This window comes from Tiliqua scincoides, chromosome 8, assembly GCF_035046505.1.
Source record: "Tiliqua scincoides isolate rTilSci1 chromosome 8, rTilSci1.hap2, whole genome shotgun sequence".
Classification (NCBI taxonomy): Eukaryota; Metazoa; Chordata; class Lepidosauria; order Squamata; family Scincidae; genus Tiliqua; species Tiliqua scincoides.
The window spans coordinates 50,216,826-50,236,363 of record NC_089828.1 but is presented as its reverse complement, the minus strand read 5'-3'; the positions used below and the strand labels follow the sequence as shown (position 1 = coordinate 50,236,363).

The 19,538-nt window shown below is 42.3% G+C and overlaps 1 protein-coding gene across 1 annotated transcript in view; it reads left to right on the top strand.

The window, feature by feature from the left end:
• The first annotated feature begins 4,627 nt into the window (after positions 1–4,627).
• TBX4 (T-box transcription factor 4) overlaps positions 4,628–19,538 on the top strand; it is a 65,207-nt gene continuing 50,296 nt past the window's right edge. Inside the window, exons 1-3 of the mRNA XM_066635902.1 lie at positions 4,628–4,648; positions 11,799–11,957; positions 19,311–19,405. Coding sequence (XP_066491999.1) covers positions 11,802–11,957; positions 19,311–19,405 — 251 coding nt within the window. The 5' untranslated portion in view covers positions 4,628–4,648; positions 11,799–11,801. The remainder of the gene's footprint in view (positions 4,649–11,798; positions 11,958–19,310; positions 19,406–19,538) is intronic.

The following is a 19,538-nucleotide window of genomic DNA, read 5'->3' as shown; positions in this document are numbered from 1 at the left end:
GGCCCAGACGCTGAAACCCACGGCCTCCAGGCACAATGCCGGGTATGCTGGATTCAGAGGGGTTCTTTGTCACAGGGAGGCTGCACTTCCCTACGCATCTTAGGCTACAGTCCTATCCATGCTTTCCTGCAAGTAAGTCCTATTGACTATAATGGGACACTGCGAGTAGAGAAACGTGGGATTGGGCTCTTAGGTTGCAATCCTATCCACACTTTCCTGAGAGTAAGATCCATTGACTATAATGGTGCTTACTTCTGAGTACACACACCTAGGATTGGGCTCTTAATTCTCTAGTAAAAGCGTGATTAAGGCCCCCTGAAATCAACCCGAGATACTTCAAGGAAAGCCGCGATCCCCAAGACCACCTCAGGTGGAAGAGGGTCTTGATCCTATAGGCCGTCACTTAACTTCCAGCTTGTCCCATTGAAATCAACGGAATTGTTCCAACCAGGGTGGCGTTGCACGTGTTTAGGTGGCTGGCATACCGAACATAAGAACAGCCCCACTGGATCAGGCCATAGGCCCATCTTGTCCAGCTTCCTGTATCTCACAGCGGCCCACCAAATGCCCCAGGGAGCACACCAGGTAACAAGAGACCTCATCCTGGTGCCCTCCCTTGCATTGGCATTCTGACATAGCCCATTTCTAAAACCAGGAGGTTGCGCATACACATCATGGCTTGTACCCCGTAATGGATTTTTCTTCCAGAAACGTGTCCAATTCCCTTTTAAAGGCGTCTACGCTAGACGCCAGCACCACATCCTGTGGCAAGGAGTTCCACAGACCGACCACACGCAGAGTAAAGAAATATTTTCTTTTGTCTGTCCTAACCCGCCCAACACTCAATTTTAGTGGATGTGCCCTGGTTCTGGTATTATGTGAGAGTGTAAAGAGCATCTCCCTATCCACTCTGTCCATCCCCTGCATAATTTTGTATGTCTCAATCATGTCCCCCCTCAGGCGCCTCTTTTCTAGGCTGAAGAGGCCCAAACTTTCCTCATAAGGAAGCCTTTCCTTATAAGGTGCCCCAGCCCCGTAATCATCTTAGTCGCTCTCTTTTGCACCTTTTCCATTTCCACTATGTCTTTTTTGAGATGCGGTGACCAGAACTGGACACAATACTCCAGGTGTGGCCTTACCATAGATTTGTACAACGGCATTATAATACTAGCCATTTTGTTCTCAATACCCTTCCTAACCCTGGTTGCCCTTCTGAGTGAGCTTACTTCCACTGAATTGCAAGCAAATGCAGTGGATTTCAGTAGATCTTAGGCTGCAATCCTGCATCCTCCATGACCATCGCGTTGAGCTTGTTTCTGCGTGAGCCGGCTGCAGAAAGCTGATCATGAGTAAATTTCATTGAAACCACTGGGGGCTTGATTCCGGGTTAAGGTGCAACCCCATGCCCTGAAAGTAAGGCTGTTCTGATTCGTGTGCAGAGGGTTGCAACCTTGAGCAGGATTGGGTCCTCTCCAGTAAGCGTGTTTATGATTGTTACAGTCCAAGCCCTGAGCGTCTTTTACTCAGAAAGAAGCGCCAGTGAGTTCAACGGGATTTACCTACCAGCTGAAAGAGCCTCTGAACAATCGTGGTAAGGAATCGGGACCAAGCGAGTCCTATTGGATTCAGAGGGTCTTTCTTCCGAGTAAACACTGCCCAGAATCAGGGCTGGCTAGGTAGTGTTTAGAAATGGAAGGCCTCAGTGGCGTAGCTGGGAGGGGAGCAAGGCACTAAGTTTTGCAGGGAGCCTCACCGCAGCGTGCAAGGGGCCCCTCCCCTTCGGAGCCCTTCCAGGCGGGGGAGCAAAACGGAGGCGTATGCGGGCTCCGAAGGGGAGCGGCCCCTTGCACGCCGCGGTGAGGTTCCCTGCAAGACTTAGCGCCTTGCCCTCCCCAGCTACGCCACTGCAGAGCCACTGCCGATTTCGAAGCGGGTGCTCAGCTTTCCGCATTAGGGGTGAGACTGACCAGCTCCGGACCTTCCTGTCCATTTCAGCGTGTCACGCTTGCTTGCTGTCAGCTCAGCGAGAACTGCTGCAGGCACCAGCCCGCCCGCCCTTATCTTTATTACCTTTTTCCCAGCGTCTGTCCGCGTTGGGAGGCAGCAGACGCTTTCATCTCCACCAAGTCTCACCTTTCGGAGGTTTACGCCGCGCACCTTTCCTGTCATTACCAAAGCTAAAAATAGACTCCACATAAGGGGAGGGGGGGCTAAACCCCCCATTCTTGAGGACTAAACTGATTCCAATAAAACGTCTGAATCAATTTCTGGTGCTGGTTCTTAAAGATAAGGGAAATATCCACCAGTGACCAGATCAAACGGGAAGCAACGGAGTGTATACTCGGAAGTAAGTTCTTAGGGTCCTACTCCCAAGTAAGTGTGGATAAGGCTAAAATGCTACGCACATTTACTTTGAAGGAAGACCTGAACCCGACCTGTTTCTGAGTAGGTATGACTAGAATTGCACTATAATGGAATGCCTTTCATTCTATATTTTGTCGGCAACCTTCAGTCTTGAAAGACTATGGTATATATACCATAGTGTGTGTGTGTGTGTGTGTGTATAGCATATATGTATATATATGTATATATATATATGGTATATATGCTATATTTACTTGGAAGCAAAAACCCCTTGGGTTCTGTGGGGATCCCAGGTAAGTATTCGTAGGAATGCAGTTTGAGGATTTGGTAATCATTGTCTTATACCACATTCCGCCTGCATTTTCTTCAAGAGACTTATTTCCAAGTAAGGTGTATGGAGCTCTAATAACTCAGAAAATACTTTGAAGAAGCAAATTAGGGGAGGCAGTGAGGCAAAATAATTTTTAAAATTTAGAATTAACACTTATTGGAATAAGATCAGCTGCTTGCATGGCAGGAGTGGACTGTAGTGTTTTGTAAAAGCTACCAGATGCTGCCCTTAAAAACACATCTGTTGGGAAACAAAGTGAAACACCCTGTGTGGATTCCAAGCTCTGCTGGTTTCAGTGTGGAACAATTTGGAGCAACAGGCTTGGGGCAATTGCAGTGTAAACCTGAAGGCAATCACATCTCATTCTGAACCTCTAGGTGTTGTTTTCCTAAGATAGGCAACTTGGCTGCTTGTGACATTTACTTGGAAATAAGTGTATGTGACACTGAAGTTTTTAGCACAGGTAAATAGGGTTAGGATGAGAGGAAGAAACATGGAATAATCAGTAGGTGCCCGACAATTAAATATTTGTTTAAAAAAACCGAGGTTCTAAATGCTTCTTTGCAAACCTAAACCAAATTAAATTGGAGAAAATTCTTTTCATTAGGATGCTCTAGCAAAATAGCTCTTTTATCTTAAAAAAAATCATAAGAGGTTGTTGATTTCATTTTATAAAACTGACCAATTAAAGAAAAACTAACCATGTATTTCCACAGTCAACAGAATAAAGATTCATCTTGTCAGGGCAGTAAAGAAGACAGAGGATTTTTATTTGCTTGGAGGAAAGTTTGAAAGTAGAGAAAAATCCTGTTTTTCAACCTAAGAGATCCCTTACTTGGGAGTATACTACAACTTACTTCCAGGTACAACTGCAAGCCTTGGCAGACATAGGGCCCAATTCTGTCCAGTTTTCCAGCCTCAGTGCAGCAGCAATGCAGCCAAGAATAATGTTCCCATCCCTTGAGGAGCCCTCTGTGACTGCCTCCCCACCACAGGATGCAGTGTATGCCCCATTGGCACAGCTGCACTGGAAAATTGGATAGGATTGGGCCCTTAGTGGGAGCAAGCTTTATTGAAAGTGTAGCCCAGCCTGTGCATGTTTCCTCAGAAGTAAGTGCCATTGCAAAGTGTCATTCTGGCTCTGTTGTAGTACCACTTTGCAGCCCCAGTATATGAATAGTTCTGTTTTTATTAGTTCAACACTGTTTGTTCCCAAGTCACTGTGTGCAAGCCTCACAAAGACTTCCTGAGGAAACATGCACAGAAGTAGATGGAGCATGTGCTTAGGGTTTAGGATTGCAATCCTATGCACACTTACTTGGGAGTAAGCTCCACTGAATATAGTGCCATATACTTTCTAAGAATTCATTGATAACATTGCATTGTTAATGTTAAATCTTAAAGGGGAAGTTAAGGCTGTACCCTTTGTAGTTCAATGAGACTTGCTTTTGTATAGCATGCAGGGGATTCTGTTGTGAGTCTGTCTTTTTTAAAGTTTGTAATCCTGTGCATACTATCTTGTCCAGTTTTGAGCATGTTTCCTTACTTAGAAGTAAGCTGTACTGAATTTAGTGTGACTTACACCTAAGTGAATGGGCTTACGATCACAGCTGTAGCTTCAAAGGTATCTGTTCTTGAGTGAACATACTTAGGATCCAAGTGCCTTCTGCAAAATGTAGTATTGAAGCCAGAATTGATAAAGCTCTTTCAGACCCCCTTTTCTTCAGCAGGCCTCTGCTGAACTGTTGGTTGGCTGTGATTGAAAATTCTCTCTCCTTCCTTCCTCTCTTTTGCAGACCCTTACATGAATATTGCCCCTGATATGTTTAATTCATAGCTAATGTGTCTGAATGCCCCCTGTGTTCTGTTGATTCCCTAATGCCACAGAAATAAAAATCATGCAAGCACGAGATAATTTCTGAATTATGCTCTGTTAGGTTAGGTGAACTCCCTGTCTGATTCCAGGTCAGTGGTGATGGAGAAGTTTTCTAAAATATTCTTCAAAGCAGAGAACCTCTTGGTAATCAAGTGGCAAAGGGAATGGAGAATTTTAAAGTCCCCTGTCTTCAGTGCAGGACAAACTTCAGAACTTGAGCTGCTTAAGATAGTGATGAATAATATTTTTTCTTCAGGGTTAAGCATGGTTTGAAAGAAGGGCCACAGTTTGTGGTTTGTATATCTGCTTCTGCCACTGGTTAATAGTTTTGGGGAATATAGAGGAACCTGAAAAATTTATTTGGCCATAAGGTACAGTAGGGCAAAATAAGTGGGTGCATACGCTATGGGCTGCAAAGCTAATGTATCAAACCACTTTGTGACAACTGACCCTAATCCAGTGAAAATTAATTACAATAAAAGAATAATTAGCATGTCTAACAGTTGGATCCCATGCATGTTTTCCTCAGGAATAAATTCTACTGAGTTCAATGGGATGTCCTTTGTGGTAAGATGTTTAGGATTACAATAGGGAAGGACTGTATTTCTGAGGCAGAGCATAGCTTTGCATGCGGAAAGCCGCAGGTTCTGTCCTTAGCATCTCCAGGCAGAGCTCCAGGAAAGACTGTGTGAAATCCTGGAGAGTCACTGCCAGTCAGCACCAACTAAATGCTGATTCAGTATAAGGCAATTTCCTATGGACATGAGCCCCACTTAAACTAACTGAATGAGTTTGTCAGAAGACTAGCTGAAGTCTGATTGTTTTCTTTCTGAGCCTTGTAACTTCAGCTAAAAGAGGGTCTTTGTCTCCAGATTTGGGAAGGGACAAGGGGTTGTGTTTAAAGAAACAAAAGTGTGTGCTCTCTAGCCTTGGCAAAATGTGTGTAGGTATCAACTTATTAATGGGTGTTTGCTCCTGTGCCTTTAATGGTACCGTTATTGGTGGGCCCAAGTTGTTGATCATGCTTCTCTGATGTGACAATCATTTCATCTTGGAATTCCTTTATATATCTAATTGCAGCCAAAGGCAGAAAAACAGGCCAAGTTCATTTTTTAAGTCATCCATTGTCAAAGCAAAAATGGGAGAAAGTCTCCTTTTAATTTTACAAGAACAACTGTTGATATTGTACATGTAGGTTGTCTTAAGCAGGGATGGGCAAGCTTTCAACTTTAGGGCTCCTAGACCTTTAATAATTGTGTAGAGGAGGGAATTTCAACAAGTGCAGCTTGTGATCTGTGAGATGATAAACTGCACCTGCTGAAATTCCCTTTTCTACACAATTGTTAAAGGTCCAGGACCCTAAAGTTGAAAGGTTGGCCACCCCTATCTTAAAGTAATCACTGATATAAAAGGAGTGATAAATATCTCTCAGTCTGAAAGAACACCTTCATCATAAGATCAATAATAGAATCCATATAATGTCTGGGGGTTTTTTAGGGGGCATATTTCCAAAGGAGATCTGCACGCATTAAGCCGCCTGCTTTCCTAACCCCAGAGTTCCACTAATACAACATATTCATATGAATGTTTTTCATCAAGGGTTGCAGTCTGAGAAAGTAGCTCATCTACTTTCAGCTCGCAGGGATAAAAGTGGCTGAGGACTCAGTTCAGGATGGGACATGAAAGAGTATCTCCTCACTCCATAATGCAAGTTCCTTTTTAAAAAGAAAATATTGACAAAAAAATAGTGCGACTTACATTTTTGTTTGTTTGGAAAAAAATAATTAGACATTTGGTCTCCAAGTATTTGTTTGAAAAATCTGAAGGCTGACCGGTAAAGAAGTTGTATCAAATTCATAAACACACATGCACACCCTCTCAAATGGTTAGAAGAAAACCTCCCTGTTGGCTCACTCTGGGGTCTAGGGTTTAGATCCATTAGGGAGTCAAGCCACTTCTGTTCCATGAGATTAGACCAAGTGCATTCCTAACTGGCTTGAAACCAACAATGAATTTGGATACAATGTGAACCAAACCTAGAGATTGTGTGTGTTGAGTGATGATGGTGGGTGGGTGGGTGGATAAATGATGTCATTCCCTATAGAGGCATATTCCAGTCTTTAATACCTCAGTCATGATCCCATAAACCATCTTTCTTCCACTGCTCTCCAGTTTACCTAACAGTGTCAATTGTCCACATTAGGTGGAAATACCATTGATTGCTAGAACTTTACTCCCATGCGTACAATGTTTAGTATCAGACCAAACCTGTGCAGAGCAGTTTTTCAGATTGCTTCAGGATACTTTGAAGTTCCCCAAAGCTTGTATAAGGTTGCCAGATCTCTGGTTTTTGACCTAAGATTCACATGTTGGAGGACCATCATATGGCAAACATATGATGCTGATTTATACTTCTGGTCCATCTAGATCTGTTTTGTCTACTCACTCGTAATGGATCTCCAGGGTTTCAGGCAGGAGTCTTGCCCTGCCCTGCCCTGCCCTGGAGACATTAGGGATTGAACCCAATACTTTTTGTATGGGAAACATGTACTTTTCCTTCTGATTGCCCATCGACTTTTCTACAACTTCCCTTTTGTCCCCCATTCAGTATTGAGTACATGCTGCTCTTCTTCCTCCAACTGATCTGGAAACAGAGGAAGCGGTGGCAGATTTTGTTGTTAGTGGCCTCATGTGACATCAACATGGCCTACTTTGTGAATCTTGGGTTTAGTGATACCTCAAACTTGGCAACCCTCCTTATCAGGAGAAGGTGAGAATAAGAAGATGAGTTACAGCCAACAAAGTTTTACTGTCTTTTTTTTTTTTTTTTTTTAAACAGATGACCTCTCTTCTCTCTGTGAAGTACAAAGGAACTACCATTTTCCTTGGTACTGAGTAGCTTGCAGTCACTCTGGATGTCACTCAGGTCATGTAAAGCAGGTGTGAGGTCCAACAGACGTGGCCAGCATTCTGTGTACAATTTAGAGTATTCCCCAGACTCATCTGCAGCACACAGGAATTCCTTGATAGGCAAGAAGTTAACATGGAACAGGTTTCCCTAAAACAGCAAGTTCTGACCACCACTGGCATAAAGTGTATGCATGCTCCTTGGAAAAAAGCTACACTGAAGTCAATGGAACATACATGAATATTTACAGCAGCTCAGAGTAAATTGTGTGTGTGTGAGAGAGAAAATATTCCTATAATTTATAGTGAAATTCTATTTCCTTGATGAACAATAGAAAAAGCAAGCTGGTATGGAATTCCAGTATATTTAACCCTGATCCAGGAGAACCACCCTGAGCTAAAACCACAAAATGCTTGACAGGCAGGTATATTCTTTCTTTAAACCATGTTCTCAGAATGTTGGCTAAGGCAGAGATACTCAAACTTCTTGGGAGTAAAACTCCTGAGATAGGTTTTTGTGAGGGCGTGGAAACTGTCAGCGAAGCAATCCCCAGGATTGTGCTGCTGCGGGGAAGAGGGGGCTTTCTTTCAACCTAACCTAACTGCTGCTGGGAGCTGGGTGTTGCGAGGAGCCCTCTTCAGGGCTCCCTGCAGCTTATAGAATGTTAAAGTAATGATTGTGACCCACTTCCAGTTTTGTGATCGCAGCCCAGAAGTGGGTCATGATACGTAGCTTTTTTCACTTTCTACAAGCTGTGAGGAGCCCTGCAGAAGACTCCACAGGGCTCCCCAGACCCCGGCAGCAGATAGGTTAGGTTGAAAGAAAGCCCCCCCTTCCCTGCACAGCTGCGATCCTGGGGATTGTGTCACTGACAATTTCCCCATGCCCCTGCCCCTTAAAGGGAAAGGGGCAGTAGTTCTCAGGCTGGTGGGCCATGGCACACCAGTTTGAGGACCACTGATCTAAGGAAATTGGGAACAGTGCACATTGTAATTTGAAGCACTGGGGCTCAGTTCTTTGTGGAACCCCCATCATGAAGTCCTCCCACATTCAAAGTGTGTGGGGGTAGGCAAAGCACAGTGCAGAGGGAAATGTGCTCAATACATGCTTAGTTCTAATATGGCTTCAGAGTTCTTTCTTAGGGCATGGCCAAAGTTGGGAGGGGTACTAAACTGGTGTTGTCAAAGGCGATGGCATGGAAAAGACTAAAAGTACCTGTACAATTTTTTTTCCTACTTGCACTCCTGGTTGTAAAGGAGCTTTCAGTGTTGCTAGCCCATCATACTTGTCTGTTCCTGCCCCTGCTTTCATCACAATGTGCTTAGGATCTTTAGTATAATCCTAAAGATAATTTAGCTATATTGTTCATGGAAGCTATTAACCAGGACAGCTAAATGGATCCTTGATATACAGAGGCAGTACAGTACTTTGGAAGACCAGGGCCAGAGGAGCTGGGAGCTGCCTTCCCTTTGTGCCCAGTTTTTGAGGGCCCCATCTCCACTCGTATCAAAATGGGGTGTTGGAGGCTTCATCCTTTGCCTCAACCAACTTCACAAACCATACTTTTCAATTAACAGAGTAACTACGTTCTACTGTGAGTCCTCAAAATGATGAATGAACAGATGTGAATGAATCACATTGCAACCAGATCCTGAGCTCTGAGTGGTTAAAAAAGAGATGCCAGACCTCAAGCCTTCTTGGAAGTGTATTTATTTATATTTCTTTCATACATTCTTAATCCACTTTTCAGTCACTCAGGCCCGAAGGTCAGTTGTGCAAAACTTCATGTAACACACAAGCTGACACAATTTCTGTCTCATCAAGCTGAATGCTAGGCACCAGTTGTACATGAAGACCCACTAAGGACTCCAAAATCAAGGAGGTTGACAAGTGGCTGCAGACCACAAGCTGTGTACTTGTCCAGTTTGGTGGGCTACAAAGGGTAACTGGCTTGCTCTTACACTATGTTGTGTGGTGGCTCCAGGTCAGTTATGACTCTTGAAGGAAAGGTGCTTCTTGCCAGGCTCCAGGGCACTCTTCATAATTAGTAAATAACTGTTTCAGTTTCAGCACCCAAATAAAACTTTCAGGGTACCAAAACATCCTCCTCTTTAAGGTACCTACCTTCATGGCTATTTGTTGCTGTTCATTTCCTCCTCCCCTTCTCCATTTCATTATTAGTTCCTCCTCCATCAAAATGGACCTCACTGGAAAGTAGGACAGGATAAAATGCCAATGTATTGTAGAATACTTTGCAGAACAGAACCCCAGCTGAATTGCAATTCTCTTATAGTTTTGTTTTCTGGAGATACCCTGCATGAAAAGTGGTCATCTTGATTCCCTCCTTTAGGTGTCTCTAAAATTTTCTGCCTCTTAAGTTGGGGTGGTGGTGGTGGTGGTGGTCACTGTTCTTGTTATGTAAAATGGTAGCAGTGATGCCCATATTTTTAATCTTAAGGAAGATATGTAGCAATGCTAGTTTTGCTGCCATGGAAATGGTATTCACTGCACTGAAGATTTTAGAGATAATGAGACAAAACAGACAGAAGTGAGGGAAGTGGGTCCAGAAGGAAAAAAAAACTGCTTTCAATTCAGTGAAACTGTTGTGGTTTTGACTGAAAACTCCTTAGAATTGTAGTTCTGTGGAACTGCTGGTCTCTGTTCAAGATCCCTCCTTTGTAGAAATCTGGTTTTCAACATTTGAGAGCATAATACTTGTCAAATACATAGATGAGAGCACAAAACAGTTGGAAACTAGTATATATCTGCAGTGTAGGGATGCCTGTGGATCTTCAGCTTCATTTCTCTTTTACATGTTAAGCTTGGCAGATAAGGAAATGTGGATTATGTGACTTCAACATAGAAGGTTCCATGTCTTTAACTCTGCATGTATTCAAAGAGCTCTGAAGATGTTTGGAAAAATAGGAATTGCTGTATGTTATGTATACTGCAACTACTGTGTACATTAGAAATTGCACTGAAATTGATGAAATCAATTTCCAAGCTGTGCATCTCAGAATTGGAGAAAAAAATCAGGAAAGTCCTGTAGTATCATCAACACTAAGATGTATTGTGGTATAACCTTTTATGGGAGCTCAGTGTGGTTATCAGTGGACTGTAGTCCATAGAGGCTGCTGCCACAGTGATGCTGATGAGTCTTCTACTGACTCACAGTAGGTGCATTCCCTTGCTTTTGTCATGAGTAGAAATGAAAGCAAATGGCCCATTTTGTTTGGTTTTAATGGACTCCAAAAACAAATGTGATGTGTATAAATGAATTCCATTTTGTGGAACCCCTATTAATTCCCAATCAATTTTAGCATGCTTTTGTTTTAATATTCTAAAAAAAGTCTTCCTTCTTGTCTTTCACTTTCATTTGTATTGGTGGCAGTAGGAGCTGCAATGCTCAGTTACACCCTGGCAGGTGTCCTTTTGAAGGTCCATACTGTCCTGGGCATTGCAGCTCTTGGTGCTGCAAACACTGGTGGAAGTGAAAATCAAGTAGAAGTTTTTTTTTTTTTTTAAATATGAAAATGAAAAGTGATGGCCTGAAATAAAACTTAAGTGACATGAATAAGTTCAGCATCATTTTTTAAAAATCCATACCACGAATTCATGGCTCAGAAATGTGAATTTTTGGATCGACAAGGTGAGCATTACAATCTCTCAAGAGCTCTTTCCTGCTTGGATTTGAATCCTGCTTGAATCCAAGCCATAGAAGTAGTCAGTTCCTCATTCTTTTCTGATTTCAGTAGTGCTGGGAAAACTACATTTCCCATGTCCCTCACACTGCAGCAACCAGGCATCAGAAAGGAGAGGCAGGACACAGAGTGCCAGTTCTCCTACCACTGCCACTGTAGCAATGACAGAGGATAAGAGGGAGAAATGCCTTTGGAGATTCAAAGGGGAATGAGGGGCTGGACCCTGTGGTGCTCACTGATGCCTGCAGGGTTGACTTTGGCTCATAACTGGGCTAGGAATAAACCACTCTGTTTCCTAAGTCTTGAAGGAAAAAAGTCAGTTTTCTAAACCTAATCATGAGCCAAACTGCGATAGGTCATTCTATTATTAAGCCTTTAAGATTCCATAGGGCTCTTCGTTGTTTTTACTGCAACAAACATAGGTACTCTCCTGAAATAAAATTGGGCTGTACATTTCAATGATGCTTGGAGACCTTGGAGCTGAAACAATTCCAGTGATCACTTTCCCATTGTCCACCAGTTTCTGAAAAACAGCAGCCTTTCGGCATTGTACAGGCCCTTCATGTGTACAGTTTAAAAGGGAGCAACTCATTTAAAATTCTTTTGTTTGTTTTCAAGGAAATGCTCCAGGAGAAAAGTCTGTCTGAACCAGAGGATGGCTTCACAGCATCTCAGGCCCCTGGTCATGCTGAAACAACAGCAGGTTCCCCAGTTCTTGGAGTAGCAGGAGTCAGCAGCACACCTCTGAACAGCCCGCAGGGTCCAGATCCAGAGCAGGTACTATGCTGGTCACTTAAGCACTACCCTGTAAAGTTTTATGAGATGCCAGAAGACAGTACAGACACCTTTGGAAATCTGTCACCCTTGAGGGATAGAAACTTGGGTTTTTTTAAATGAAAGCTGAGTTTGTTTTAAATGAATTCTCAAGGTGCTGAATTATGCAGTAAATAGAAAATTGTTTGTTGGGCTGAACCACTTCAGATCCCACATGAAAATTCACAAGATGGAATATTTTTTTAATTACTACATTTACATCTCATTAAAAACCTTTTCAGCTTATAGTCTAAACATAAAACTATTTTTAAAAATCACAATACATAGAAAAGTAGCATGTCAGGAAGAAGGTTAGATTTGTCTACCTGACCTGCTAGTCTTCTATGAGCAAGGTTTGGGGTGTATGTGTGTTTTGATATGCTTTTCTTGTGAGCAATCTGAAGTGATGCAGTTCAGATGCAAACAGGCCTCTTTAGATCAGTGTGAAGGTAGAATCACAGCCTGCATACAGCCCAGCCCAAAGACTTTCCCTTTCTTTCAAACTCTCAGGCCAAACTATTTGATTTTTCTCTGTAAACCACTTTGTGAACTTTTTGTTGAAAAGCAGTATATAGATACTGTTAATAACAACTAGACATGAATTTAAGTGTTTCCCCCTTCTGTTTGTGTGTTTATTATTATTATTTAAATAGCTGCCACTGGAAGAGGCAATCTGGAACAGGAAAGAGGCTTTAACTCTTCCTCCTTGCATCATGTTCTGAAAAAAATTACCCTCTTCTGAAATTGCTATAGGTTTCTGTTACCATTTATTGCATAGTCATGCTTTAAGTCCATATGCACATTCTCTCTGGTGGTGGGGAAGAACATATTATTCACACATAGGAACTGCCCTTTCTATTCCCCATTTCTGCCTATTTCTATTCTATTTTAAACCTTGGCTTTCTCTCCCCTCTCAAAAACAAAACAAAAAACAAAACACAAAAACATACACCCTAACTCTTATAGCACTTATCCTTGGATAACTTTCTGAGCCCACCAGAAAAATAGGTGGCAACCTTACTTTTTGATCCAGACCAGTATGGCTAGTCTTATCATTTGGGGGGGGGGGGATTCTTTAAACTAGCATTAGTTTACATTTTTTTCTTTTAAAAATTATACAGACACCTGGAGGACAATAGGTCTCATCAGTGACTATTAGCTAAATGGAACCTCCATCTCCACAGCAAGCACACCTCTGAATGCTAGATGATGGTGAAATACAACAAGAGGGGCTTGTTGCCTCTGCTTGTAAATCAGTCCAGAGGCTGGCCGCTGTTGGAGATTGTTGAACTTGATAGATCTTTGATCTGATTCAGCAACTTTTGTAGCTTTCAAAATGAAGTTCTTTCTTGTAATCATCTAGGAAGTCCAACAGAGAAATCAACAAACTACTTTTACCTAAAAAGGCTATAAAATACCTACTGTACTCTTATATCACAGAACACTTACCTTTAAATTACAGAAAGTTGTGTCTGTTTTCAGATGAGCCCATTCTCTTTTTTTGTTCAGGTGTCACAGATTTAAGTAGACCCAGTGGGGCTGCTGCGGCTCTACCAGGGGTAAGGGGAATTATTTCCCCTTGCCTCGGGCCAAGCCACAGCCAGCCCCAAACTTGCACTGGACACAGTGCACGCTGGCCAGCCTGTTCCAGCACAAGTTAGGATAGCGCTGCCTGTCTCTAGTGAGCCTGAACCACTCACAAAGAAGGCTGTCTACTCTATGTCTTTCATGATTTCCCTCTTTGGCTTTTTCTCCTTCCAATTAGCCTCTGCTGAGGGTGAATAATTCTACAACATCTCTGGGTTGGGCCCAACCGACTCATTCACTCACTGCTAGTGCAGAAGCATAGCAAAAATCACCCATCAGAGAGAAATATTTATGTCTCTGCACTCTGGGCGTGCCTACTTCCAATATAGGTGGGTAATTCTTTGGTGTCTCGGCACTGAATGCCATTAGATCATTCATTCATTCCCAACTTAGAGGTGCAATAGAATTGGTTATCCTTGGAAAAGGCCAAGTTGCATCTCTGCAAGATCTGTGGTTTTGGCCTATCATCCTTCCAGTCAATCTTTACTTGATACAAGTAATTCTGCTATGTTTCTGCTGATCAGATTGTTCAATCCCTCCCAATGAAGACGCATAGCAGAATTATGCTGCAAGGTGGCTGCCTGTGGGTTTTCTCCATGAGTAATACCCTTAGGCTTTGCCACCTTTCATTTAGGAGGCATACTTAGAACAGAGATATAGAGGAATGGGCTCCTCTGAAGACAGATATTATTCTTTTTGGAATTTAAAAGGTAAGTGTTCTGTGGTATAAGAGTAGGTATTTTCTTTTAATGCAGAATAACTTGAAGTTTGGGGAATACTGGTTTAAAACCTGTGCCACCTTCCTTGTTTTGTTTAACCCACATGGCATTGAGGAACACAGCCCTGACCGCACAGTAGTTTTTATGTACCACATTATTTAATTGCAATATGACTTTTTAAAAAGTTACATATCCTGCCATTTTTATACAATAATTAAATATAATTATGCACCTTTATGCCAGAAAGGATATGATTGTAAATTTCCTTGCAATTCTGCCATGCCTTCTGATTGGCTCAATCTGTTTAGTGTGTGTTTTTTATAATGTGCTGACAACTTCCCTATATCAGAATTATAACCAGTCATATAATAAGGAAGCTGAGATGTAAAACTGGGTCACCTGCATTTGCTGTTGAAGCTATTTTTTTAAAAAAAATTATATATAAACGCACCATGCATTAAGTAATAGCAATTATGCCTCAGGCCTTGAAGCCCAATTTACCTTTGTTTGCTTCAGTGTCTGATAGCCAAGCAGGGAGGGAGAGGAAGCAAAGACAAATTGCTAGCAGAAGGAAAAGCAGAAGGGAAATGCCAGGAATGTCTAGAAAATTATCTTGAAGTGAAACACATTACAGACCATCAGCTGTTAAATAGAAAAAAGTAGATTTAAGGGCAATCAACCAATCAAAGGCTTGTTTGGCCTTCTGTTGATTAATCAGCTACTCACATCTGAATAAATCAGTTCATTCACAAACTTGCTAGGTGGCTTCAGGCATAGATGCTATTCTCTTAGCCTCAGCCTTCCCATCTGTGACAGTGGGATAATAAATTTTCCTGCCCTCAATTATTGGAACCTTGTATGAATCGCTGAGATACAAGGAAAACTACTTTGCTGAAAATGTGGTTTAGATGATAATATTAAATGTAATAAAATCACTTTGCATTTGTATAGTTCTTTTTGAGTTATTTTGAGTTATTTTGTATAGCTCTTTGAGTTATTTTGACAAAACATTTTGATGTAGTCCTTACAAGAACCCTTGCCTAAGACCAGTTAGTGAATTCATGGCAGAGGCAAGAATTCTGATTCACAGTTCAAATTCTTAACACTACATTACGCCAGCTCATCTGTAGCCCTTCAATTAAATGTGAGCTTTCCCCCCAAAGGATTAAGAACTGAATGATCTTGCATTGAAGCTCTGTGTCTTGAACACCCAGTTCAGCTTTCTGAAGGGAAGAATGAAACAGAAGGACTTTTTTTGGATTGGAGCCATGGGAGGAAAGGGTTCCTTTTCTCCGCCACAGCACAGCCCCGATCCAAAGTGCCTCTAATTGTTAGCCTCTGAGGGGAAAATTTTGAGTGCAAAATTATGTTGTTAAGTTTCCCGCTCTGAAGTCCAAAGCAGTTTCAGGGGAAATTTCAGTTGGAGACTCAGCATGGGAACAAAGCATACCCTCTCTCTGCTGTAGCTCTCAACTAAATCAGGACTAATGTAGATAATGTCAGCTGGGTTTTAAAGAAAAAAAATTACATTGGAAATTCTAACACAGAACTCAATCACAATGTGTAGTTTGACTCTTCCAGTTTAAGTTATGAAATTCTGATAACATATAAATATTAATTAGTAAAAGGAAGTTATTCATTCCTTAGTAGTTTAGGAATGGCCTGTTGCTGTACTTTTAGGGGCTGTTGGTTCTTTAGATAAGAGAACTGGAAGTGTATTTTGCTGCACAAACTACGCTTCCTATGACAAACAGCCAGGCTCTGCAATAAACTGGCAATTGTGGTGCACATGGGTTTGGACATCGCTGGCCATTAGACCAAAAAATCCCACAGAGAGAAGAATAATTAAAGCAGGTACTATCTGTGCCTTGCAACCTCAAAACATTGTTCTTTTCCCTTACTGTTCTTCACTCTTGATTCAAATTTGGCAGCTCATGACACATCTGACCCCTGGGGACTCTAGCTGTCCACCTGTGGTTTAAAGAAAGGACAATGACCTTTTGGACATCATTCAGTGAAAGCTAACTGCTCTTTAAACCCACAGATTTAAATAGGAGAGATTTAAGCCTGTGCTATAGCCTCTGCTTGTCCTCGCCAGACCTACTAGTCTCACTGTCTGGAATTTCCTTTGCTTATTCTTTGCCTTTTCCAATACCACACTGTTCTGCCAGATTCCCACTCCAAGCCTCACTTAGGGAACATATGCCCACTCTAAGCTAATTAGCTCCCCTTTCATTCCCCCAACAATGGCCCCAGTTCTCTACAACATTGCTAGACTCCACTACCAGGGTAGCTTGCCTGTTTAAACTGCAGGGACCCAGTTCCTAAGGCAGCAGTCCTTCCCAGTATAGCAGCACACCTCAGCCTCTTCGAGTAGTCCTTTAGTCAGAATATCCAAGTCAGATTCCAAAGTCAATAAGCCCAATCAGCCTCCTCTCCAACCTACACTCCTTCTATAACCCACACCCTTCCTGCCTCAGGTGCTCCTTATATCCTTGAGGGCCCTATTGCCTTCAAGTGGCTGCAGCTGTGCAGCACACTCTGCTGGATGCCCAGGCCTTACCCTTAAAGGGGCCACTGCTGACACCACATCTACCTCCTCGCCAGATCTTCCGTGATTCCAATACACACACCTTTACTATTTTGTAGTTATTGCAAAGCTAGAGGCTTGAATGGAAGTCTTCTGTATAAGCTGACTTTGAATAAAGTATTAAATTTGTTTTAAACCTTCTGAGCCTTGGTGATTGACATCAAGCACTGCTATCTGAAACACCACCTCAGGGTAATCTATGGGGTCTACTAAAGTGGAAGATTGGAAGACTTGCTTGTCTCCACTGATCCTCTTTCCATCCATGGATTGGAAAAGTAAGAGAGGGACAGAGCAGAAGTGCGGAAGTGCAGAAGCTGGCACATCACCAGCTAAGGGGGGCAACATTTGGTATGGGCTGGCTCTGTACCTCCTGGTTTTTGAAATGTCAGGAATTTAAGTCATGGAACTGCAATGTCACACCTAGTTTGGCCCCCAGTTGCAGTATAATGTAGCAAATACTCTGAACATAATCCTTCATACTGACATTTTATATAGAATGTGTTTTTTTAAGTCTCTATATTGTAATATGCTAAAAGAGTTTGCAGTGGTGACACCTATGACAGAGATTGACTGAGCTACCCTGAATGTCATAGAAGCAGAGGCAAGTGGTTGGAGTATTGCTGCCACAGGCTGAATTGCTTTCATGCTACACAAGAGCAGGGCACCTGGAAAGAAAGAGAAGTGTTAGAAGCAATAGAATGAAGGAGGCAGGGCTGTGAGAGGTAAATGGTGGGGAAATGAGGAGAGGGGACAGGACATATGATTAGGAGCTGTGGAGGTGAGGAAGTCCAAAGATGACATCTTAATGCAATATAATCAACTAAATACTTGGGCCTTTAGTCAGGGCCAGTCTATCAATGAGAATGATTGAGGCAGGTTAGTAGGGTATCCATTGTTCACCTCCACCACTCTTCTTCCTGGATTTGAAAAGAGATGGATGGTAAGGCTGATGTATGGAGAAGAAAGACTAATGGAGTCACACCAGCCCATCACACTCTTCCATGCATTTTCTTCTGCGGTATCTCCCTCTTTCTTTTCAAATCCAGGAAACAGAAGGAGAAAGTAGCTAGTGTGCCACTATGTATGGGAGATAGCATTTAGCATGGTGTCTCTGGCCTTGGGATGGCCTGGCCTGGCCTTCAGTCTTCAAGTAGAACCAATTATAGGTAGTCCCTGAGTCACATACATCTGCCTTATGGAAAGCCATGTTGGTGCTTTCATGCAAACACAGTCTGTTTGCCCTTGTGCTTTCATGCTGGCATAATAGTGCTGTTCTAACTTCCATCAGGTCCAACTTCTAGGCAAACCTCTGGAACAGGACCAGGACATAAATTGGGCACTTGCTGTAGATGACTTCTCTTTACAGTTGGTAATGCAGGGTAAAAATTTCAAGGTCTAAGTGTTCGACCCTTATGAATAATGGTCTAATCTAGAGGGGTGGAGTCAGTTAAGGGGCAGTCATTTTGTTGCAGGAGGTAAGACAATTGATTGCTGGAAAGCTGGATAATAATTCTGGACTCTTATCTTGTACAAAGGCTATGCACTTCAGCTGCAGACTGAAATATTGCCAAGTGCTGCAGTTGTCCTTTCATGTGGGAGCTAGAGTTGCTACAGGAGAAGTATCCAGCGTGGGTGGATTACTGGATTTGTGTACACTGGATTGACAAACTGTGACATTTGCAAAGGAAAAGCTTTCATATTTCTTAGGATTTCAGGAGGCTATTGGTTGCTGTCATAAGAGGTTACAAACAGTTTCTTTTTCTGTTTTTATGAAGTTGGTTGGAATATTCAGGTTTCCCTCCAAAACTAAGAAAGTTAAAAAGTGTGGGAAGGGCAGGTTGATGTGAATTTTCTTCCCAAATGGCCAACTGAAAAGTGGAGGAGCTAAGCAGCCAGAAAGTGTACACTGTATAAGGGCTAGCTCCAAGCCATTCAGTGTGGGAAGTAGGAGCTAAAATAACAGTTGGATTGCATTGCTGAATGCTTTCAGAGAAAGATTGTCACCAGAGTGTCCTCTCTATGTTAACTGACAGCTGAATCCTATATACCCCCCCACCAATGCAGCTGTGTTATTGGAGTGTGCGCTACATACCCTGTGGGTAGGGGGGGAGTCCCAGAGATGATCTCCAGGTAAGGGAACATTTGTTCTACTTGCTTGGGGGTAAGCATCCACTGTCACAGTCCTCATTGTTAAGCTTTTAACAGTGAAAGGTTTGCAGTATATATCAGTTTAATTGGATGCTGTAATAGAGTTTGCTCAGTTTAAATTTTTGCAAGTTCATCCCCCTTAGCCTCATAATAATTGGCAGTTATTAAATAAGCACTGCTTGTTATCAAAGTAATTGTGAGTTTTGTTTTGTATACCCTTAATCTGCATTTGTGCAACTTCTTAATTTTATTTTTATTATTGTGTTGCCAAAGACCATCGAGAACATCAAAGTGTACCTCCACGAGAAAGAGCTATGGAAGAAATTTCATGAAGCTGGTACAGAAATGATTATAACTAAAGCTGGAAGGTAGGTTTAGAATTCTTTTTTTTAAGGGTGTCTGTAATACCTGCTGCTGGTGACTTTATAAAATGATGCATATGGAGGCTATGGTATGAAATACAAAGGCTAAGATATGAAGCAAGGTATTTTGCTTTAACAT